General features: G+C 40.7%; 1 protein-coding gene across 9 annotated transcripts in view; it reads left to right on the top strand.

Moving 5' to 3' along the window:
• Window positions 1-25,627, top strand: part of RALGAPA2 (Ral GTPase activating protein catalytic subunit alpha 2) — a 203,734-nt gene that overhangs the window by 50,845 nt on the left and 127,262 nt on the right. For 7 of the 9 annotated variants that reach the window (XR_013989159.1, XM_081015117.1, XM_081015124.1 and 4 more), the window contains 7 exons: window positions 3,690-3,854; window positions 9,368-9,508; window positions 12,114-12,281; window positions 14,692-14,786; window positions 15,293-15,371; window positions 15,512-15,688; window positions 24,555-24,748. Coding sequence is in view for 8 of the 9 variants with exons in the window: in XM_081015117.1 (XP_080871243.1) it covers window positions 3,690-3,854; window positions 9,368-9,508; window positions 12,114-12,281; window positions 14,692-14,786; window positions 15,293-15,371; window positions 15,512-15,688; window positions 24,555-24,748 (1,019 nt within the window). In the remaining variant the exon portion in view is untranslated. The remainder of the gene's footprint in view (window positions 1-3,689; window positions 3,855-9,367; window positions 9,509-12,113; window positions 12,282-14,691; window positions 14,787-15,292; window positions 15,372-15,511; window positions 15,689-24,554; window positions 24,749-25,627) is intronic. The other 2 variants (XM_081015118.1, XM_081015123.1) reach the window with 2 other exon arrangements.

The raw sequence follows: 25,627 nt of genomic DNA, 5'->3' as shown, positions 1-25,627 counted from the left end.
ATACTGGAATCAGCAAGGGAGACCCACATGACCTGAAGGTGCTGCTGTGCAGTGCCAGTTCAATGATTCATAAGACTGCTGTCAACCACGACTTGATCTGGCATGTGTAAAAGAGACTTGGTTGGATGAAGCAGATGGGACTGTTCTTGCCGCTGCTTCTCCACCAGGTTTCTCTTACACACAGCAACCCAGGTCATGTGGGCAGGAAGGGGGATGGCAGTTATTTTTAGGAAGTCATTTACTTTCACCAGGCGTCCTATTGGGAAGACCCAGTTTTCTGAGTGTTCTGGAAGTTGGGCAATAGGGGCAGTACAGGATTTCTTCTGGTTTACCGACCTCCCCGCTGCACCAAGGATTCCCTGCCCAAGCTGCTTCAGGTCATGGCGGCTGTTCTCCTGGAGACACCCAGTTTGGTTGTCCTAGGGGATTTTAACATCCATGCCGACACAACAAGGGGCCACTCGGGACTTCATGGAAAGCTGTCCCTGAATAAATTGGGCCAACTCATAATCACGGACATGTGTGACCTGGTGTTCCCTGCCACTTAATGGATCCAAATGGTTTCCAGATATGGTAGGGGATGCTTTATCCCATGTTGATGGCCTTTCAGCTGATTCCCTGGTAGCCCACTGGAATGCAGAGTTAACCAGGGCTATTGACTGTCTGGCTCTGAAGTGTCCTCTCCGATTGCATGGAGCCCAGACAGCCCTGTGGTTTTCCCCAGAGCTGAGGGTGATGAAACAATTGCTGAGACGGGTAGAGCGCTGGTGGTGGAAAACTCATTCTGAATCAGACCAGACACTGGTTAGACTCAGAGTCGAGCCTACCAAGTGGCAATAGCAACGGCAAAGAGGACCTTCTTCACCGCTTCTATTGCATCTGCAGAAAACGGCAGCAGGAGACTCTTTCAGGTGGTTCACAATTTAACAGAACCACCTTTGCCATCGGGGCCCAGTAAGGACCGCAAGATCTTCTGCAATGTTTTTGCAAAGTTTTTTTGCAAATAAAGTTGCTCAGATTCAGAAAGAGGTGGACTCCACTGTGGGAGCAGGGCCAGGGCAGGAGAGTGCTAGAGTCCTGTCTAGTCAAGTTGCATGGGATCAATTCCAATCTGTTACCTCTAAGGATGTGGACAGGCTGCTTGGACGAGTGAAACCAACCACCTGTCTCCTTGATCCTTGCCCATCCTTGCTCATAAAAGCGAGTCGGGAAGGGCTGGGTGATGGGCTCTGCGGGGTGGTGAATGCTTCCCTCTGTGAGGGAGCCTTTCCAGAACCGCTGAAAGAGGCAGTTAGTAAACTGCTTCTTCAAAAACACATCTTTGGACTCGGCCAATATGGCCAACTATCACCCAGTCTCAAATCTTCCTTTCTTGAGCAAGGTGATTGCTGAACAACTCCAGGCATGCCTATTCAGATCCCTTCCAGTCGGGATTCAGGCCTCATCATGGGACTGAAACTGCCTTGGTCGTTCTGGTTGATGATTTCTGGCAGGCTCGGAATAAAGGTGAAAGCTGTTTCCTAGTTCTGCTGGATCTCTCAGTCGCCTTTGATAGCACTGACCATGACATCCTTCTGGACCATCTAGAGGAGCTGGGGGCCCTGTTAATACAGTGGTTCTGCTCCTTCCTCCCAGGTCGTGTCCAGAAAGTGGTGTTGGGGGATGAGTGTTCAGACTCCTGGGCTCTCACTTGTGGGGTGCCTCAGGGTTCTGTCCTCTCCCCCGTGCTTTTTAACATCTATATGAAGCCGCTGGGAGGGATCATCAGGGGGTTTGGGCTGGGTGTCATCAGTAAGAGGATGATACCCAGCTCTACCTCTCTTTTAAATCAGAACCAGTGAAGGCGGTGAATGTCCTGTGTGAGTGTCTGGAGGCGGTTGGAGGTTGGATGGTGGCTAACAGATTGAGGTTGAATCCTGACAAGACAAAAGTACTGTTTTGGGGCGACAGGTGGGTGTGGAGGACTCCCTTGTCCTGAATGGGGTAACTGTGCCCCTGTAGGACCAGGTGTGCTGCCTGGGAGTCATTTTGGACTCACAGCTGTCCATGGAGGCGCAGGTCAATTCTGTATCCAGGGCAGCTGTCTACCAGCTCCATCTGGTATGCAGGTTGAGACCCCACCTGCCTGCAGACTGTCTCGCCAGAGTGGTGCATGCTCTAGTTATCTCCCACTTGGACTACTGCAGTGCGCTCTACGTGGGGCTACCTTTGAAGGTGGCCCGGAAACTACAACTAATCCAGAATGTGGCAGCTAGACTGGTGACTGGGAGTGGCCGCATAACACCGGACCTGAAAGACCTACATTGGCTCCCAGTACGTTTCCGAGCCCAATTAAAAGTGTTGATGCTGACCTTTAAAGCCCTAAATGGCCTCGACCCAGTATACCTGAAGGAGCGTCTCCACCCCCATCGTTCAGCCTCGACACAGAGGTCCAGCATGAGGGCCTTCTGGTGGACAGTTGGATGGCACCTTTTACTCACCTTCACTGCAAGAAATGAGGTTACAGGGAACCAGGCAAAGGGCTTTCTCAATAGTGGCTCCCATCCTGTGGGACACCCTCCCACCAGATGTCAAGGAAATAAACAACTATCTGACTTTTAGAAGACATCTGAAGGCATCCCTGTTTAGGGAAGTTTTTAATGTTTGATGCTTTATCTTGTTATTATTATTGTTATTATTAATATTATGTTGGGAGCCTCCCAGAGTGGCTGGGGAAGGCCAGCCAGATGGGAGGGGTATGTATGTATGTATGTATGAATGAATACATAAATTATTATTATTATTAATTGTCACTGCTAATTTGAAATGTTCTATTATATGAAAATATGGAACATCCTCTTTCAGGAATAGGCTTAGTTAAAGAATTATATATTTGCCAAAAGTACATTTCGAGCCCGTTTTATATATTTGACTGATTTCTTTGTCTTTGGGACATCATACCCCCATAAGTTAGCAGACTGTGCCATTATGAATACCTACCCTTTTTGTAGCAAGTGGGTGGCTGTATATTCTCAATATGTCTCTGCAGCAAATATTTGTAACAGTAAGATGCATGTCTGTAAGCACACAGAAGAATGTGTCTGTGGCTCCCCAGTATGCAGCCATCTGCTTACAGACACACTAATATTTATCAATATATATATATATATATGTTTACTGTGGAAAGTGTGAATGGTCATAATTGCTTTCCTAAAACACTAGTGTTTGAAGAAAGTGAAGAGGTGGCTTCTCTCACTTCCCGTGCTACAAGGGATTAATATTTTTCATTCTTCCGCCACACTTTGTATTTTTTTGTATAAGAACTTGGGCATGAATATGCTGAAGTGTTACTTTTCGCCAACATTCAAATGAATGTCTTGTCCGTGTGTTTGATATTTTGAGAATTCTTAATGAATGCTAATTTCTATGAAGAAGATCCACTGAATGCATCTCCTGCATATTCTCCTTGTTAATTTCCAAAATAGCCTTTGCTCATTGGTTGAATCACTATCTTGAAATGCCTTCCCTGAATCAAGAGCCTGCTTATAATATTTATTCATCCTCTCGTCTCTTTTTCAATCTGAGATGCATCAACTGATGTTATGTTCCTGAACTAGATGAATTTGTTCATTTAGAATCTTTCCTTTTGAATTGTTTTCATTATAAAACACAGTGCAGTTACTTTCCCTCTGTATTCCATTATTTGAAAGGTGGCAATTTGGAACCTCAGAAGGGAACTACAGTTGGAAGATCATTTTCTTTAAGCTGGAGAAATCATCCTGAAGTTGTGGAACCAATGAGGTTTAGGAGTGCTACCACCTCAGGAGTACCAGGAGTTGAGAAAGCAAGGAATGTAGTGCGTCAGAGAGCAACAGGTTAGGCACAGGCAATTTAATATCATCATCATCAATAAAAAATTTAAATGTTGGTGATTTTATGTTCATAGTAATTGGAATGTGTTTCTGCTATTTGATACTGGGTGGTTTGAGTATGTGACTTGCCTTGTAATTACTCTTTTTTATTATTATTTTTGTTCATGGAGTCGCACACCTGAGACTGTACCTGCATGCCCTTGATGCATGGCCTTCTAGGTGTCTGACAGCCCCCTCCCCCACCCTGAGCTAATTGCCATTTGGCACAGTGTACATGATCTAACAACCATGTGAGTGTTTCTGGTTCAGCTATCTCTACCATGGTGGGTGTGACTGTGAGGCACTGGACCTTTGCTGTTGAGATAATGGGGGAAATTAAACATTCTTTCTCTGTGCATGTAACAGTCACCTCAGGTGGGATATGAGCTTCACTTAGTGGTTGAAGGCAAAATCACTACACAAAACAATATAAAAGGTTGCTTCCTCTTTTGGAACCCCCTGTTTCTGATTTTGCCTTCACTGAACTGGTTCCTTCCTACCTCTGCAACTTTATGGGTTCAAGCTTGTAGCTTTGTTTTATTCATTTTCCCATCTGTGCCTCTCAGTTCTCACCCTTTCCTTCAACATTTTCTTTGTGGAGCTATCTTAAAATCTCTTAGTGTTCAGTACAGGTTCCCCTCTTAGGGTTTACACACTGTACTATCAGTCTGGCAGAAGCTGCATTTTGGGCCTTGAAATCTGCGCCTCTTTCTTGCTTTCCTTCAAAGTGTTGTTTTTGGTTGTTGTCACCTCAGCTTGAATAATATCTGAGCTTAATGCCCTTTCAGTGAACAAGAACCTTTGTGTTATTCCATAAGGATGGAATAACATCCTTCAAATTAGCCCCCCCCCCTTGGAATTATCTCGCTTCCACAGTCAGCAGTAGCTGACTTCTTTCTGTCCACACTTCTGAAAACTCCTAGCAGTCATTAGGTGTGTCCTGGCAATTAAAGGTGTAGATTTCTAGGACTAAGCCATTCCACCAGTTGGATTCCCGTTTTGTTTTTTCCCCACTCTTCTTCCCTGAGCTGGAAGGTGTCCACATCTACTTAGGCTGGGTGGCTTAAGGCTTATATTTATTTAGCTTACACCGGCCTTAAATTATCAGCACTAACTAAAGCTTTTGCTCATTCCGCTAGAGCAGTAGCTACATTGGCAACATTTTCCCTGCAGGCTCCTTTGCTTGAAATTTGTAGACCCAGGACCTTTGTAAAGCATTATAAGATTTGCTTCTTTGGAAGTGGCTATTGCGAGGTGTGTGCTATTACACATTCCCCAAACCCTTTTCTTCTTTCCTGTAGGTTCCAACTTAGATGGGTGAGCTATGTTAGGTCCCACTTGAGGCCACTGTTACATGTGCAGAGAAAAGACCATTTTGCTTCAACCATTGGGTGGAGCTCAGGTCCCACCTGAGGTCATCTGTTTAAGTGCACTGAAATCCCATTTACCTAATGGTCTTTTTCATGTTGGGGTTTCATGTTCCTTAATCATCCAGACATCATCATCTTTTTTATATAATTTTCCAATACACGTTTTTTTACACTCCAATCAATACAACCATACAATAATCAACTACTTCCCCTCCCCCCCAATCCATGGTTCTTCTTGATTACCCAATAGTACTGCATAATTTATTTAATTCAGATTTTTTTCTCTCCCTTCTCATTATTTCTTTAAACTGTTTTTACTCTAGTCCTGCTAACGTTTTAGTTTATTTACCGTGATTCTTCAGATATTCTACAAACATTTTCCACTCTTCCTTTAGATCTCCTTGTTGTTCTTTTATTACATTAGTTAAATTTGCTAACTCTACATATTCCATCAATTTCTTCTACCATTCCTCCTTTGTTGGTGTTGTTCTCTTTTTTCATTTCTGAGCGTATACCATCCAGCATTTTTTTTTCATTTCATTATATATCATCTCCCAGAAATCTTTAGCTAATTTACAAGTCCACCACATATGATAGAACCTAACTTGCGTTTCCTGACATTTCCAACAGGTACTTGGCTCCAATTTATACATTTTTGGTACTTTGCTCTGGGTTAGAAACCACCTATATATCCTCTTCATAAAGTTCTATTTCAGTGTATAACAAGCTTTTCCACAATCCCCCCCCCCTTAATTCTATATTATGTCATCTGTCTCACCCAGTGCATCATAGCAGACTTTAACAACTCATCCCTTGTTTCCCATTCCAACAATAACCTATGCATTCTTAATCATCCAGACTTCTATCAGTCAGTTGGTAAATTCAGACATTGCTTCTGTTGGAGGTGGGACCTCATGATAGAAAATGCTTATGGTGCAACAGGCTCTTCAGTTAGAAGGTGGTAGAATAAGGGTAGTTTGTCTGCAGATGGACTACAACTCCCATCACCCCTAGCTAACAGGACCAGTGGTCAGGGATGATGGGAATTATAGTCCCAAAACAGCTGGAGGGCCAAGTTTGGCCATCACTGATGTAAACCTATGAAACTTATGTATCCTGATATAGGGTTGGAGACCTTTTGTTTATTATTACAGTGCCATATAACCTACAACTCACCGTGTTAATGATACTTGTTCACAGCATAATGTTAAAAGCTGGCATAGTGTAGTTTAATGACTAAGGATTGGATCCAGAGATCTCACAAGTGAAATTTCATTCCTGGAGAGATTATTGTTGTTAAGCTCCTGGAGGGTAGGAGAACTCTCCAAAAGAAGGGTTGAGGTGTCATAGGAGGCTGTAGGTAGAAGGATGAATACATGGTTTCTCTTCCCTCTTCCATGAGTAGCAGCCTCTGCTGGATTGCCAGGCTTTCCACAAATGGATGGAGCTTTTTCATTTGCTACTCTGAATTCAAGCCTAAAACTACCACCTGCAGCCTCTGATTATAATCTGTCCTCAACGATGAAGTCAGTAAATGGTTTACTCTTTCAGTCTTTTTTCAGATAGCTAACTATGTAACACTGAATTGCTTATCAAACCTGAATTTCATTAAGAACACGCAGTATGAAAAACGTAGCAGAACCAGCTGCACTGTTTGGTGTATTTATGACATTTTTAAAGTTAAACATTTCCATTTTTGAAAAAAAGAATATCACAAATATATACAGTGTTGGAGAAGAACCTGTGAGTTGCTGAAACCTCATACCTAAATAAATATTTCTTTTTGCCAAGCTAAAATGAAAGTTGAAATTGGAAACCATCAACACTGTAGTATACAAAAGTAAGTTTTTGTCATATGGATTTAGGAGTATGTAGACATTAGTATTAGCATGCATACACAGAATAAATTCATAGTTTTAGAAAAGAAGCTTGAATATAAGCATTCCTGTAATATTCTAAAACCTTTGGATGTTCAGTTAAACATAATAATCCTGAGCCTTCTTTTAAGAAATATACCTCACTTTATCTCAGTAAATACCGTATTTTTCGCTCTATTGGACGCAGTTTTTCTTCTCCAAAAATTGAGGGGAAATGTGTGTGCGTCCTATGGAGCGAATGCAGGCTTGTGCCATAGCCGCGCGCAACCCCTCCGGCAAGGAGAGGCTGCACGGGGCTAAAGGGGAAGCCAAAACAGCGAGCGGGATCCATCCCGCGCGCTGCCTTGCCTTCTTCCATAGCTGCGCACAACCCCTCTGTCAGGGAGAGGTTGTGTGCAGCCTGTACGCTGCTCTTTGGGGCTGGGGGGGGGAAATATTTTTTTCCTTGATTTCCCCCCCTAAAAACTGGGTGCGCCCTATGGTCCAGTGCACCCTATGGTGCGAAAAATACGGTAATAAAAATACTATTATTACTCAAGTTTATTTTGCAGTTCATAATTAATCAGAAAGAGACATAGAAAGAGACTATGGATGTCAAGTTTACATGCATTGAAACAAGCTTGTAAACTCTTTTGCATGTTGGTTACTGGAGTGAGAGAGAATGAGAATGTTCTTTGTGTTTTCAAACATTTTTCAGTTTCTTTCACTTGGTGAAGGGTTGGTCCTGATGTGCTAGTACCAGTTCCTGGTAAATCACTTTCCTGGTCCTCTAACAGTGTGTTCAAAATTTTGTTAGCATGTGCACACATCTACACTGGTTACTCTTGAAGGTGTACAGATAGATTTCCCCCCACTCATTAATATGTCTTTAACCTTCACTCTCATCTCACTTTTCTATTGGTTCCTTGTCAACTCAACACTGTTTCCTCATCACTCTCTGGCTACCCCTGAGATATCCAATCCAATCCCTCCAGATGTTGTTGGACTACAACTCCCATTATCCCTGTTCATTGACAATCCTGGTTGGGGCAAATAGGAACTGTAGTCCAACAACTTATGAAGAAAACCACATTGGCTAATGCTGGGACACCTTGTTTCCAAATACCCTTGCTTGCCTCACTGCACTGAGCGTGTAGATTAGCCTGCTCACTTAAGCCATCTTGATTGTTTTACTTAAACTATTTCTCAAGGAAGCTCTGATATAACTTGTATCAAATTATCTTGCTCCCCTTTTCTGGCTAGTTTCCAGTGCTTCTACTAAGGGCATGATAGGCAAAACGTTTAAGAGGTTGTGGCATCTCCACCCTAGGAAATGTTTTTGACTATTGTATTTTTTCTTGTCATTCAGATGCTAAATGCAAATCTTCCCACCTGCACAAACCCTACTTCCAAAAGATGGAGAACAAATTTTTCCTATTACTGCTCTCCATTTGGAAAAAACCAAACTTTTTTTGTTTTTGTGAAGATAATTATTTTGAAACATAATGGGGAAAAAATGAAAATTTTAATTAAGGTTTCAATTTTTAAATTAGTTGCTTTGTTATAAATCTTAGTTAAATTGGTAGACTTTCTGAGTAAATATATTTATTTACAGAGAATCTACAGAGTAAATTAGAAGTTCCAATAAGACAGACAGATCCATTTTGCCCTTCCATCATATTTATTGTCCCCCCGCCACTGGTGTGCATTTGCTGTCATCTTCCTGCAGATATCCACATATTCTTAGGTGATGGTATAGCCCATTTGCTCAAGAGTAACTGACCATGTGGGCACAAAATATGCTTCTGACATTACCAACAGACAAATGAATCACATCGAAGACAAATAATACTTCTTGCAAGTGAACCATTTTTGCAATTAGCCAACTTAAAAAAAAGTCTAGAATAATTCAGGCTGTAGAACGACTGCAGGAAGTATCTTTTATATGCTCTAGCATCCATTCTGGTGAGAGGTTTAGTAAACTGTCTTTTTTTTTTTAAAAAAAGTAGCATCTTCAGTAAACAATGTGCACTTTTGTGGATTACATTTTAATGAATTCCTTTTGCATTGTTAATTTACATTGATAGAAAATTAATGCCACGTGTACATGGGAATTCACATTTAAGAATTTTCTCAGTTCCCTCGCTCTTTTTCTTTAAATGCAATATTCTGCTAAATAAAGTATCCTTCTAACTGAAGTATTGCATTACTGTTTTGAATTTACTTTTGTCACTTTATTTCTCCCTGGAAGCTAAGCGAAGTCAGTCTATCAGCAACTGCGCTCATCTCTGTGAGGCTTTGCCAGTCACTAAAAGTGTACCTCTACTCCTTCATACTGTGAGCTCTTTCTTACCTGGTATCTCTTACACTTCTTACTCTCACACACTTTCAGGTATGATATTTAAAGCTGCTTCTTTTCTCAGTATTCTGTATTCATGTTTTCCTGTGTCATACACACAGTATTCTGAACTTTATTTATATTATTGTATTTTGGTCAAAAATAGTAGTGTGTAATATCATAGTTCTACCCAAAATGCAAGTATCTGTCACCTAACGTTCCAAATTCTGTAGCGCAGCTTTCAAGTTCTCAGGATTCCTTGTTAATCTCATAGCCCTTTTCAAATTCCTCCTGGTTCTCCTATTCTTGAGCAATCTCAACTGCACCAGTTCTGCTTTTAAGATGTGCATTATGACTGTCTCTTCATTCCCTCCACCTTCACGTTCATTTGGTGACATTTGTGTATTGACTGTGTGGGTGGATTTTCCAAGGGGGGAAAAGGTAAAGGTAAAGGACCCCTGACAGTTGAAGTCCAGTCACGGACAACTCTGGGGTTGCGGCGCTCATCCCGCTTTACTGGCCGAGGGAGCCGGCGTTTGTCTGCAGACAGTTTTTCCAGGTCATGTGGCCAGCATGACTAAGCCGCTTCTGGCAAACCGGAGCAGTGCACGGACATGCCGTTTACCTTCCCGCCGGAGCAGTACCTATTTATCTACTTGCACTTTGACGTGCTTTCGAACTGCTAGGTTGGCAGGAGCTGGGACCCGAGCAACGGGAGCTCACCCCGTCATGGGGATTCACATCGCCGGCCTTCCAATCGGCAAGCCCTAAGCTCAGTGATTTAGACCACAGTGCCACCAAGGAAAACTGGGGTTCAAAGAAGTTCTTCTGTGTAATGAACTCTGCTGTCTCCACAATTTTAGCAAGCCTAACAATTTGACTTCTAATAAGTGTAAGAATCTATGACCATGAAGTCTGTTGTATGTTTGACCTCTTTAGGTCAATTTTAATTAAAATACACCCATTCTTGCTATTGTATGTGCCTCCATCTTCATGTACAGTCATTTCCGTAGCTCAAGTCTTCATGACAATTTTTTGTTGTTAGTTGTGTGGAGTTAGGTATGTTTTGCTTTGTAAGAATCCTAAAAATTAAGCTGACTTTCTAATCAGCTGAAATGTAAGTGCACTGGAGTTGTTGGAATTGCTGCATCTATGACACTTCCTAAATCTGTTGATGGCAAAGTGGCAAAGCAGTTTTGTAACTCAGGTCCTTCTTTAATATAGATTTGACAAAGATTTTTGTTTGATCACAGGCTATTGAATTTGAGTATGTGAATGACAATGGGAATTACATTTAAAGGTTTTATGAAACTTGCAAAATTATAAAGTAGCATCCCCACAAGAGAAAAATGTTAACATAGCATAGCCTATTAGCATAGTTATCAGGCTGCTTGCCCAGTTAAAGAAAACACATACAAAGATGACAAAATAGTAAATTGAGGGAAGGTATCTTAGCTAAACTACTATAATAAGAAAGATAAAGGAAGAAGAAAATAAAAAAGTACTTTGTACTTACCAGCATAAACCAACAATACTAAAGGAAATGAAAACCTCCAAAGTTAAGGAACTACCTTCTTTGGGATATACATGTTAGGCCAAGGAAACATTTGCTACAGTTCCTGTTTGTTGTTGTTAATTACCTCATACTCTAGAAATACGGATTTTCCCCCTGCATTCAAAATACATATGAGACAGAACATGGGGTTAAAGTGGGGTTCACAAATCAAGTTGTGCCATGAACCAGATGAATCCAAAACTTCACATTTCTATTTCAATCTATGCCACCATATCTTATGCTGATGCATTTTCTGAGGCTCCAACAGTTAAACTTCAAATAGCTAGATGAGATATCAAGCTGAAACATTGGGGTGAACCGTTCAGGTGGGAAGGAAAATATTTTAACATTCTGGACTCCTCTAATCATGCTTATATTTGGTAGAAATATCAGTGCATGTTAATGTGATTGAGCCACAGCAAAAGCGAAATAGCTTCTAGATATTATTTTTAAATAATATAATTATTATATTATATATATATGAATAATAATCCCTGAAAGTAATCTTTAAGTTTTACATTGCAGATCAGTGTTCTGCTTGGTTCTTTGCGCCTCCCCAAGAGCAACAGTAGGAGAATAAATGATGCAAACTGAAGAAATGTATACAAATTTGCTCAAAAAGCATAATTTAAACAGGTTGCAGAATTCACTTTCTCAGCACGTTATTGAGAGTGCGGATTTTAAGAGACTGGGGGATTACCACAGAGTATACTCACTCAAAACACCCTGATTATTAAAGCAATAAAGCAAAACTTAGGTTGTGAAAGACACTACACAACTCTGTTTTTCCACTATAAATAGGGAGCTTGATTTGAAGGAAAGAAACAGCATCCAAATAGATGTGTTAACTCTTTTGCTCATACCCTTTCTAGCCTTGAAATCACAGCCCTTCCCATAATTTTAAGCAGAGAACTATTAGCTAGGATTCCCAAATTCATGTTAGATCAGTCCTAATAGTTAACATTTTATTTTGTTTTCTCTGCTAATTAATAATGAGGTACAAATGTATTAATGGTTTGAATGTCTCACAATGTTATTGATGCTATAGGCATGGGCATTTGTAATTGGCATATGACTGAAATAGTTTTGTACCAATACCTACAGAAGCTGAAGAATATCAACAGTCAGAAAATGGAACAGGACTTGAATATCGCCAGCCAGAAAATATAGAAGGAACAGAATGTAATGGCACATTTTCAGACCAAGAACAATTAACTCGAAGTAGTAGCACCTCGGATATTAGAGACCAAAGTAATTCCGACGTTTTCCAAGGTAATTTAGAAGTAATAAGAACTGCCTCAATGAGGAAGTTAGTTCTTGTTTTGGTTTGAAATGTTTTGTGCAACAATGGCAAGTGCTGTGTTCTCATAGCTCCATGAATTTATCACTATGCCTGTTGTATAATAGAATTCTTAAAAGGCAACAACTGTGATTTTTCACCACAATGTTCACTGTGTAATAAAAGTATATCTTATAATGGTAACTTTGCAAGAAGATTAATTTTAGTCTGTTACATTGCAACAATACCGATCAACTGCTTTAATATAGTCCAGTCTGTCTGTCTGTTTATACCCCATGATCACAGACTTGGAAGTAAACCCCACTGAATTCAGGAGGACTTGTCTGCACTTGCAAGCCTATGTTGGGGAGGGGGAGTATGCTCTCAGTTCACAATGAATAAGCTGTACAAGTTTCAGCAAATCATGCTATAGAGTTTATGAATCCCTTTAATCCCATGTTCAATAATTTTGGTGGTCATATCATTTTAGGTAACTAGTGTTTCAAGACATGAGAGGAATACAAATATAACGGGTTAAAGCAAAAAAAAATTTGAAATGTTTTAATATTAATGCAACAAATAATGTAATAATTTAGTTAATGTTGACTATTTGGTTTATAATTTAACTAGCATCAGCTATGACGTTAAAACAATTTGCAAGTGTATTCCATGTTTATTTTCCTTATTTACAAAAAAGTGAAAACATCATGGTTATTCCTTAATAGGCTGTTTTGCGGCACCCCTCCCTCCCCAGGGATGGATGGACCAGCCAGTTTCACATGTTCATTCATAACTCTGTTCCATCCTGTTTTTGCATTAAGCTATTTTTAAAAACTCATTTCCAAGCACATTTTGTCTTGTTGTTGTTGTTGTTGTTGTTGTTGTTTTGTTTTATATATATCCTGCCCATCTGGTTGGGTTTCCCCAGCCACTCTGGGTGGTTTACAGGTTGGGTGGGTGTGTGTTTAAAAAAACTTCGGTGCTTTTTGGAGCTGTGAGCTCTAATGTAAAATCTGGAGAAGATTGAGGCCCAAATGATGATTTTATTTTCCCATCAGTGCATTAGTTTGGGAGAATAAAATTAAGCCCATTCACTTAAAAATGCAGGCAGAATAAAATGCTTTTGCATTCCTACTCGCTTCTAGCCCTCCCCCCACCAAAAAGCATTTCATTTAAGTACCTCCTCTTAATAATATTGTATATGTAACCCAGACTTTTTATGAGAGGTTTGCTAAATAATGGATTGCAAGTGGGGCCTGCAGCAAAATGTTGCCCTTGTACCACATGAGTCTATAAGGAGAGGGGAGTCCGAAGATAGTGTTGGATAGGAGTCCCAGAAGTAACTTGAGTCATATTCATGCACATTTTAAAAATAGTTTTTGAATGTTTCAAAGTACAACCAGTCTGCATGCAAGTCAAGGCAGCATGGAGATTTTGGATGCAACCAAATGTTTGGTTTGATGGAGGAGGAGGTCTGGGGGACAAAATAAGCAGATTGACCTTTGCTGCAACCTGAGAGGTATGGGGGATTTTTGGCTGGGAATCAAAACTTGTCTCAGCTTCACCTCTGGGCCACAATGTTAACTAAAAGTGGTATATGTTGCAGTGCTAACCTATTCACTCCAACGTGCAGTCGGGATATACAAGTGAACTCCAGTGCAGGGTTGCTGCATATTATTCTCTCAACCCAGCCTGCAATGTAGGGATTAAAACAATGGATAACAACACAAGATTGTTGGATTCTCTAAGCTTCAGCCCAGTCTCAATGTACAAGAGGTGCCCAATGGCACGACAACACAAAAGAGTTGTTGTAAATCATTTGAAGCTACATGACAATTTTGGATTTCTTCATTAATTGCTGTGGCCAGCTCTCTTTCATCCCTGAAAACATTTAAAAATAGTGTAAACAAAGACTTGCAGAGGGTTAGACTAGATGGACTTCCAACTCTACAATTTTATGATTCTATGAAATATTATCCAATATAATGGATAATGATGACAATGGCAAGGTTTTTTCCTTTTTTTCTTTTTCTCATCTCTCCTCCATTCCCAGCCACTCAATTTCATTGCCCCTCTACCCAAGCTTCTGTGCTGTCCCTCAATAGATGGTCAGCATTCCATACCCACTGAGCATAGTTAATCCTCATTAGTCTGTTTTCATTACTTTCCCCCACCTCCATTAGGGTTTTCCACCCTAAATTGCTTTTTGTACTTAAGCAAACTTTGGATTGCCAGAGTATGCTAATATCTTGTGCATGAGGATTGAAATTAGAATAAAATAGTCTAAGTGCATAGCTGACACAATGGCTTGATTAGCGTGTCATATTTATTTGTTAACTGATAATCCCAATATTTGAATGAAGTATTTTTTAAAGAATTAAAATATTACTTTCCATTTCACAGTTAGAAAAACAGAAAGCTCACAGAACTTAACTTTGGATGCTGAATGTGTTCAAGGAACTGAGAGGTCCATGAACAAGGAAAATACAGCCCAAGAAGTAAGTTTTAATGTGCATTAAAAAGTAAAGGTTTGGGCCATGAGAAAAAATCCTTATTAGGGCAATGTCTTCATTAAGTCAGCCAAAATAGCACAAAATAGTGTGCATGATTTTGAGTTCACCAGAGCTCTTGGTCTCCTGACTTTCCCAACAATTTGTGTTGCTGTTGATTACCAAGAGGAGGAGGGGGAGGGCAGCAGGAGTGACACAGTGTGACACAGCAGTGAAGCCAAGCCAATGCTCCCAACACTGTGCCTACAACCACCCACACAGCCCCACCAGCTGCTACTGCTGCCACGCATACACTCAATCCCCTGCCCAACTCACAAAAAGTGGGAAGAAGCTGATGCTAGCAACAACTGCTGTCCTCCAAATAATGTGTTCCAGCCCTTAATCTGCAAGTGTTTTCAGCAATTATTTGGAAGTACATGCCTCCATTAATTTGAGACAATTTGATAAGAAAATAAATTGTGGTCCAAACAATTTCCTGTATTTTTTTCACACAGGCAAGCAACCCTCCATCTCAATTAGATCTCAAAGCAGACATGCAACAATCACATGGAAGTCCCAGAGAAGGAGAACAGAGTGAGTTTCAGTAAAAGAGGTGTTTATTGCTTTGCTAGTGATTTGTGGTACAATATGCTGATGTCACTATTGTGTATGCATATGTTTTAAAAATGTCTTCTTTCAAATGACTGTTTTACTCATCACTTTTGGCTATGTAGGTGAAAGTGTTAGCAGTGATACCTCCATTGGATACAATAATGAAGTAGATATCACATTAGCTCCCTGGCAAGCATGTGAAGAAAACCCTGATGTCAATATCCCAGCTGATATTTGTGTTGATCATGATGCGTGCCAGTGGTTGCATCTGAGTCCTTCAGGTGTCACAAATTTAACAGGTATGTATGCTCAAGGAAGTGTGTTGTGTGTATGTGTGGTGGTTTGTATAACACACACACCACAAATATGTACACCTATGTATGGTTTCTTGAGTTGATAATGTTAGACTTCATAAAATGTACAGTTTTAGAAAGCCAAACTCTTTGGAGCAGGAATTTGTGTGGCAGAAGGTAAGTTATATTAATGAAAAGTGTACTGGGGAAAGGTAAACCGCATTAGGCTTTCTGTAAGAGCACTCTTTTGCTCTAGTAATCAGTTTGAGAAATTACTGCCCTTATGCAAAATGTGTATAGGTAAAGGGAGATATTATTCCTTCCATGCACATTGAAGTTGGTATTTTCCCCACCCCACCCATCTTTGCTGAATTTCTCAATACCCTATTTAGGGGCTCACCCCAGTCCTCCTCTTCCTAGATACTTGGGGGGAAGCAGGCCCAAGAAGGTTTCTACCTGTTCCATATTATCAAATTAATGAGTATTTTTCAAAAAGATCTATTAAAAGGTTTCATGGACCAAAGTTCCAACTGTTTTTTTGTTTTGTTTTTTGAATTTGCATTTTATTTATTTGTTAACATTCTTATATTACATCGGTAAACGTTGTCATATTACATTACAGGACTTACTATAATATAATTTCCAATATGTATACAAAAATATATACAAATTTTATATACCTAGAAAGAAAATGAAACAAACAAAAAAAGAAAGAAAGAACAAAGAGAAAAAACAAAAACAATTTCCCCCCAAAATCATATACGTACCAACACACTAGACTTCCTGTCTTTCCTTTGTATATTCCTTTTTTACAAATGAATGTACTCTTATTATTGTGTATTTCTTTACATATTATCTAATACATTCCTATATCAATATGTGCTCTTAGTCTTATTTCTCAACTCAGTCTCACTCGCAACATCAATCAAATGCTAGCATAGATAGCGAACCTTTACTGTATTTTTGAACATATGTTTTATATCTATCCCACTTTTCCATAAATTTTTGTTTTGAATTGCCTCTCAGGGTATTTGTTAACTGCGCCATTTCAGCAAATTCTTGTAGCTTGTAATGCCAGTCTGTTATTGTGGGGGCTTCTTGTTCCTTCCACCCCTTTGCCACCAAAGTCTGAGCTGTGGCCGTTGCATGTAAGAATACCTCCCTAAAGGCCTTCGGGATGTCCCTGCCAACAATGCTTAACAGAAATGCCTCTGGTCTTTTTAAAAAAGTTATTCCAAACATTTTTTTCAACTCCTCGTAAATTAAGCCCCAGAACACTTTGATCTTCCTACATGTCTACCACATATGATACATGTCGCCATTACTCCTACCACACCTCCAACAAGTAGTCGCTAAATTTTTATACATCATCAATAGTCTTGAGGGGGTGAGATACCATCTGTGCTGCATCTTTTAACATATTTTCTTTGATGTTATAACACGCCTTAAATTTCATATTTGTTCTCCAAAGCTCTTCCCATTCGGCCATCGTTATTGGACGTCCAATGTCCTGTGCTCATCTAATCATTGTTGCCTTAACCTCCTCCTTAAACCAAAGTTCCAACTTTGAAAAGATTTTGCTTGAAGGAAGAGAAAAACTGATTTCAAAAATGTATAAATTACTACTAGAATGGGAGGTGAAATGGTGAAATCAGAAATAATAAAATGGGCTAAATATTTAGAACATAATATAGAAATGAATGTCTGGGAAAAGTTGTGAAAAGTAGGCATGAAATTCACTGCTTGCCATGCTTTAAAATAGAAATATATGAAAATGATGTTTACATTGTATTTAACACCTAATAAACTATCTAAAATGTATAAGACATTTTCTAATAACTGCTGGAAGTGTAAACAAGCAGACGGTTCTTTTTTCATATGTGGTGGACTTGTAAAAAAAGGTAGGGTGTTTTGGGAAATACCGTATTTTTCACTCTATAGGACGCACTTTTTCCCCTCCAGAAATTAAGGGGAAATGTGTGTGCGTCCTATGGAGCAAATGCAGGCTCCTTAGCTTCAGCGATAGCAACGCGAAGCCTCCGAAGCACAGAGGGAGCGCTCCCTCCCCGCTCCGGAAGCTTCGCATAGCTTTCACTGAAGCCTGGAGAGCGAGAGGCGTCGGTGCACACCAACCCCTCTTGCTCTCCAGGCTTCAGGGATAGCCCCCTGAAGCCCCAGTCTTGCTCTCCTGGCTTCAGCAAAAGGAACCCGAAGCCGGCAGGAGAGGTTGCGCGCAGCTAAAGAGGAAGCTAAAACAGCGAGTGGGATCAATCCCGCTCGCTGTTTTGGCTTGTGCCATAGCCGCGCGCAACCCCTCCGGCAGGGAGAGGTTGCGTGCAGCCTGTACGCTGCTCTGGGGGGGAAATAAGATTTTTTTCTTGATTTCCCCCTCTAAAAACTAGGTGCGCCCTATGGTCCGGTGCGCCCTATGGAGCGAAAAATACGGTAATATATGATGAGATAAAAAAGATGTTTAGAAAACCTGAAGTTTTTCTGCTAGGGATTATACAGATGGAAATTCCAAAAAGGATGGTTAAATTGTTTATGTATTTAACCAAAGCAGCTATTATTTACCAAATTCTGTGCTCAGAATTGGAAAGACAAAGAGGTTCCCACTAAAGAAGAATGGAGAAGTAAAATAATGGACTATGCTGAAACAGCAAAGCTAACAGCTAAAATAAGAAAATTTAATGATGACTCTTTTTTAAAGAATGGAAGCCCTTTTTGGATTATTTGAAGAAATTTTACAATATGAAGAACTTGCAACCAGCTTTCGAACTATGAGCAACAGAAAGAATTCAAGATTATTATGTTATGATTATGATAAAATAGAGTGATGATAGCTTGCAGCAAGGTGGGGGGAGAATAACAACAGAAAATGGGTTAGGAAATAGAAAATAGAAAAGTTTTTTTATAATGTGTATTGGAATTTTATTTGTTTTATTTTTTTAAAAAAACTTAATAAAAATATTATAAAAAGAAGGTTCCTACCTGGAAGAAGAAATTAAGGGAAGCCACATTTCCACCCATAAGATCAGTTCATTAGGAACTGCTTAGACTATCAAAGAGGAAATTAAGAAGAAGGGTTCAGAAACATAAGGTAGTAATAGGATCCATGGTGGTGAGGAGATCTAAGGTGCTGAGATCTGGCATAAGAGTCTTGTTGTGATCATTTGCTCATGCATCTCATGCATGAGTAAAGGATTTTCTCTCAACTCCAGAACAGGATCCTGTGTACATCTGCCACACCCTACTCAAGATACCTAGGGGGGCAGTATTCATGGCAGATGCCACCGTGGGTACATCACAGTTTTCAGCATGCTCCATGGTGGCAGGTGTCATAGCATACAGTACCTTATTCCTTAAACAGTGGTAAGCAGACTTCTTCCCTAATCAACCTCTCCATAGTGTTTTTCCATGGATCAATGCTATTCGATGAAGAAACACTCAAAGACTTTCTTCTTGACTCTAAAGATAAAAGAAAAGTTATCGTAACCCAACAGGAGGAACGGTGCTTCTCCAACAAATCAGTCATTTGTCACTACAGGCAGCAAGGCAGACTGAAGGAACACAAGCCAAAACAAACCTGAAACAAGCCATGTTTTTCTCCAAAAGGTCAACAGGGAAACAAGTTCAACATCTTCACTCCTCCCAAGAACCCCCCAAGACACCAATGATGCCATTAGCAGTCAAGTTGGGAATTTGCCTAAAAGCATTCATACATATTTGGCAGCACTCAATGATGGCTCAATGGGTCCTATGGTTACTGCATAGAATTCATCATTCACCCTCAAGCTCAGTTCATCACTCCTCTCTGCATCCCCATCCAAATGCCAGATTGTGAGGGAATGTGTCCAGCATCTCATCAGCAATAGAGCCAGTACCTGCAGAAGAACACCTGTTAGGCACCTATTCGATTTTCTTTGTAGTTCTCAAAAAAAATCGCAAAGCCTGGAGGGCAGTACTCAGTCTGAAATATCTCAACAGCTGAGTGATCTACCCCAAAAAATCCAGATGGATTCCCTAGGACGTATCAAGCAGTCCCTTCATCTCAATGACTGCATGATTTCCATAGACTTACAGGATGCATACCTTCACATTCCTATTCAACCCAAGTACCACAAGTGTCTTTGACTCTTCATTGGCCCACACCAGGCATAGGCAAACTCGGCCCTCCAGATGTTTTGGGACTACAACTCCCATCATCCCTAGCTAAGGACCAGTGGTCAGGGATTATGAGAGTTGTAGTACCAAAACATCTGGAGGGCCAAGTTTGCCTATGCCTGGCCCTCACCATTCAGGGCCCTCCTGTTCAGATTGCCCTGATCTCTGAGAGTCTTCATGAAGACAATAGTTGCCCTGGTGGCTCACCACCCCCTCTGGGGCAACCACATCTTCAGAACACTATGAGGACTTGCCAGACTCACAGATTCTTCATCAACAAGGATAACAGCCACCTCCTCCTCATACATATTGGTGCACTGATAGATACTACCCAGGGCCTGGTAGTCCTTTCAATCAAGGTAGCAACTAAGCTCCTGATGTCCTCCAATAGGATGGACATCATACTACTGGCTTGTATCCTGGATCTATACATAGTCACTCTGTGGGCCAAGCTTCCTCACAAGTCACTCTGTGGGCCAAGCTTCATGTGAGACCACTCCAGTGGTTCCTTCTTCTACACCTGTGGTCACATTCACAGCAAGCACCACTAGAATCATAGAATCATAGAATCATAGAGTTGGAAGAGACCACAAGGGCCATCGAGTCCAACCCCCTGCCAAGCAGGAAACACCATCAGAGCACTCCTGACATATGGTTGTCAAGCCTCTGCTTAAAGACCTCCAAAGAAGGAGACACCACCACACTCCTTGGCAGCAAATTCCACTGTCGAACAGCTCTTACTGTCAGGAAGTTCTTCCTAATGTTTAGGTGGATGTCTTGATCTATGTCTTGATCCCTCCATGGCTATGAGAGACCATGTTCTGGTGAACAAGGGATGCTAACCCGTGGAAAGGAATCCCTCCCCCAGAGGTCCCCTAAAGATCACCATAACATTGGATGCCAGCGTGCAAGGCTGGGGGATGCATTGCGAGGGGTGACTGGTCCAGGCAGACTGGACACCCGTTGATTCACACAGCACATCATCAACTGGCTTGACCTTAAAGCAGTGTCTGGCCACTCAACCCTTTTTCCACAGCATGCCCATCTATTGCATCCTAATCAGAATGGACAACACAAATGTTCACTCCTGTATCAACAGGGAAGGTGGGACCAGATCAGCAGATCTACAGCAGGAGAGCACATTATTCCTACTCTGGGCGGAGAACCAACTCTCCTAAGTGTCTCAGTAGGAGACGTCCAACACACAAGACAACTGGCTGAGCTGCACCAGACTGGACTGCTTCTGTTTGGGAGCAATATATTTTCCTACCTGTGTACATTCACTCTTGAGCCACATAGCTGTTCTAGACATGCTAGAGACTCCTTATCGTCCTCCCTATGTAATAGACAAAAGCTCTCAGAAGGTTGGTGCTCTGAGGAGGGTAAGACAATTCTTGACCTTTATTGTCTGCTGGTATCATAACTGTATTGGATATGTTGCTTTTGTAGCACTAGAGGGTGCTGAATACCCACTAATTTCAAGTCTTTAGCTTGTAAGCCTAAAGGCAGGGTCTGTCTACAGTTCGTTTTTGTAAGCTGCTGTGGGAGACAATTTGGCCAAGAACCAGAGTGAAAAAATGTTATAAGTAAGCAAGTCTGAGAAATTTTCTGATAAATAAGTGCATCAGTAGAAAAACAAGCTGTTCTGCTCTTCAAGATTTCCTGTGCTTTTTGTTCTAGTAAGTACTGTAGCTGTGATGAAGTCAGTTTTATTGCCCCTTGTTATCTGTGTGGCTTTTGATTTCTTCTAGAATAACATTAATTTTGTGTTAGACTTAGAAATGTAAGTGTTGATGTGAGTGAAAATGTACTCCTAAAGAGATGTGTGCCTTTTGAGAACAAATTGTTTTGTGTTAATGACTTTGCTTTTGAGTGAACAAGTCATGTTAAATAGGACATGTGCTGAAAATTATTATAGGCTGAAATTATTATAGGATGAAAATGGATAGTTGGAGTCATATGTGCCAAACCTTCAATACAATACCTCCGGTTGTGAACAGGATCCATTCTGGAGGTCCAGCCAGATCCCGAGGTTTTTGCAACTCGAGGAGAAGCAGTAGACCACTTTGCGCATGTGCGCGGGGGGAACACTTCCAGGTTTGTCGCTTTCACAACCTGAAGTTTACGTTACCTGAGGGTAACGTAACCCGAGCTGCTGCTGTACTGATTTCATTGACAATGCTGGACACTCGGAAGGAAATTTGGCTTAATGGGGAAACTTGATTAATTTCACAAATTGACCATTCTCACACATTTATGTAATTGTCAGGACAAATAAAGTCCATCATTATTATACCCATACTACATGGAGCAGGACTGTGGATGCAAAGTAATCCAGTTTTATAATACCCACTTTTTGAAGGAAGAAGATTAGTTGTGGATGATAATGCAGTGTAGATAACCTGCCATTTTGGAGTGGGAGAGTTGACTTTTTTAGGGAAATGTAGTGGGGAGGGGACTGTGAAGATAGTAGCAGCAGTGCAGTTAATTAAGGGCTAGAGGAGGTGACAAAAGCCAGGGAAATAACAGAGGGTTTCAGTGGTGTGTAGAGGAGACATACAGGTGCCAGGTCCACCTGTAGAGGGACAGCAGGTTTACCTGTTGAGAACCAACAGCAAGTAGACTTGGAATATAATTTTCTCCAAAGCCTGCTCTACTTAGGCCTCTTCACCTCTCAGTCACTATATCTAATATTTATTATTTATTTATTACATCAGCTTCATGGCTGAGATTTGAACCCTAGTCTCCCAGATCCAACACTCATAACCATTAGGCACACTGGCTCTCTATATCTACCAGAAATGTATATCTGTTTCCAGATGCTAGCTAGCTATTTATTTATTTATTTATTTATTTATTTATAATGATAATTTTTATTAGTTTTTTAATTACAATAATCCAATAATAGCCTCATTATAACAATGCCCAATTATAATACAATTCCTAATACAAATCATTCAGATGCCAAATTATATAATTTAGGTGGCCCCCCACATGCTAGAATTGATGGTGATTTACTTTGTTTCTGTGTTCCAAAATCTTATTGGTTTCAATCACATTCCCATCATAATAGTAATCCCTTATACAACAGCTGCAATATTTATAACTTCTATTTGTGTTGACACATTAAGTAATTTGTAAGACTACAAGTGAACATCTCATAATGTATCGTTGTTCTTCCTGTGTGTGACATTTATTCTGTCCATGATGTTTCTTCCTGTCCTTGTATGTCAATCTTTCCCTGGTTGTTGCTGCAATCTGTCATGCCTTGAGCAGAGCTGATATCCCAATTTTGTTCCAGAAACTTCTCCCCTACTCAATCCCTTCCAGATTCCATACTCGCAAAATGATAATTAACAAGTCCAATTAAATTTCTCCCTCACTCAGTCCTGTGCTTCTTTGTTTTGCAACTTTAGCAATAGCTGCAAAGTCACTCTATCCCAGTCAGTAACCTGTTTTCGCCGTTTTTCCTCCCAGCCTAGGAAGAGGAGTGATTTGTTATACTGCCAGTGCCCTTGGCAAGTTTCCAGGTTCCTTTCATTCCTCTGTTCAGCCAAAGATAAATAGCACATACCTTTCAGATTCCATACTCACAAAGTGATAATTAGCATAGTACAATTAAATTAAATTCCTAGTCCTTTTAATGTTAATTCGGTTTTTGGGGTTTTTTGCGCACACAGTTCTGTTTAATGTTGTATTCCATATCTGCAATCCAGTTTCCTTTTTCTTCACTTGCTCTTTGTAGAAATTGATTTAACAATCTAGGGAGGGTTGCTGAATCATAAATGTAAAAAAGAAAACTTTATATAAAGAAGCTGTAGGCTCCCCTCCCCCCACACTGTCTTTTACACTTCTTTCAAATTCAAACCTTAAAGACCTTGTAGCTGCTTCAGTTCCACAGTTTATGATCTCATCTCTTCTAGAACGCGTCTATACATTAGTCCAAAATAAACTAATTAACAGACGAACCTCTGCTTCTTAATAGCGGGTAGGAGGGTTATTGACAGGCTGAGTGCTTTTGCACTCAGCACCTCCCTGCCTCCTGCATTCCATGCCAGAGTGAGAGCCAGGTACCTAGACAAACTGCGAGTGAAGGCCTTTCCCCCTGACCCTGGAGGGAACTTGCAAGGATAATTACCCGCAATTATCCTTGTTTTTTCTTCACCAACGATCTCCCACTGTCGTGGGAGCTGTCTCCTTTAAGGCACTGGAACTGGAAGCCTACGTATTTATTTATTTGGAATATTTATTCCCACCACTACCCCAAAAAGCAACCTGCAAATGCCTGTGATTTCCAGCATTCCATCCCACATTAGCATAAGCAGCAAAGGAGCTAATGCTTTCTTTTTAAAGCTATTTTAAAATGCTTGCAAGAAGCTAACGTACAGTTTCTTCCCAAGTAACTGTATGGAGAAAAATATGGTTGCCCCGTATGCCTGGTAGTAGTAGGATCTGGAGAGGAGTAAAGCAGCCACAGCCGATTGGTACACACATGCTTGCTCATTGTTGCTTAAGCCATAGTTTGACTTAGTGTTACATGTGAATCAGACCACTGGGCATCCAGCCTGCAGTGGCAAAGATCCTGTGTGGAAGGTGGGATGTTTTTATTCACACTGAGATGCACCAGCCCTCCTGTACAAAAGTTCTCCTTTTAGGACACACCTGGGTATTTTGCTAGTAATTAATAACAAATAATTTTCTCTTCTAGACAGCAGTGAGTTTCTTGCTGATGATTGCAGTATAATTGCTGGTGGGAATCTCATAGGCTGGCATCCTGATTCTGCTGCTGTGTTATGGCGAAGAATATTGGGAATTCTTGGAGATGTGAACAGTATCCAGTGTCCTAAAATACACGCCAGAGTTTTTGAGTATCTCTTTGCGCTATGGTACAAATTAGCAAAGGTAAGGTTTGCTACTATAGACTTTGTCTAATGGAGAGTTAGTAGACTAATGTGAGATGCTAAAATAAATAGAACAGGAAATACCTTAACTGTTTAATCTGTGGACTAGATTGGTAAAGAAAAAGCATTTTATATGTGTTATATGGGTGGCACTGTGGGTTAAACCACAGAGCCTAGGGCTTGCCGATCAGAAGGTCAGCAGTTTGAATCCCTGCGACAGGGTGAGCTCCCGTTGCTCAGTCCCTGCTCCTGCCAACCTAGCAGTTCGAAAGCACGTCAAAGTGCAAGTAGATAAACAGGTACTGCTCCGGCGGGAAGGTAAATGGCATTTCCGTGTGCTGCTCTGGTTCGCCAGAAGCGGATTAGTCATGCTGGCCACATGACCCGGAAGCTGTACGCCGGCTCCCTCAGCCAGTAAAGCGAGATGAGCGCCGCAACCCCAGAGTCGTCCATGACTGGACCTAACAGTCGGGTCCTTTACCTTTTTATATGTATTATAACACTGTGGCACCAGATGGCATTGTAGTGTTCCATTTTTGCCAAAACAATTTCTCATACAAAGTTTACAATGCGTTTTTCGGAAACGCTTATTTGATGTGTCTAGATCCAGCCTGTCTAAAATCTTATGAATATTGTATGTTAAATGTTTAAAAGCTTATTTTCAACTACCCATTGAGACCATAGTGAAGATTTTAATATTTAAACAGATGAATGGTACTGGGATGAAGTGTGCTTGTAAATAATGTTCCCGACTGTACCAACCCTAATTTGTAAGCCCTCAAAAATTCAATAATGTTTCCGTTGTTTTGAGATAGGAAGGAAATTTGTACAAAAGTTAGCTGTTCAAATTAGTTGGACTACAGTAACAAATTCCATACTA

Source organism: Podarcis pityusensis, assembly GCF_964106645.2.
Source record: "Podarcis pityusensis genome assembly, chromosome: 7".
NCBI classification, from domain to species: Eukaryota; Metazoa; Chordata; class Lepidosauria; order Squamata; family Lacertidae; genus Podarcis; species Podarcis pityusensis.
Note: the sequence above shows the minus strand (reverse complement) of the source record. Positions and strands in the feature narration are given on the sequence as shown.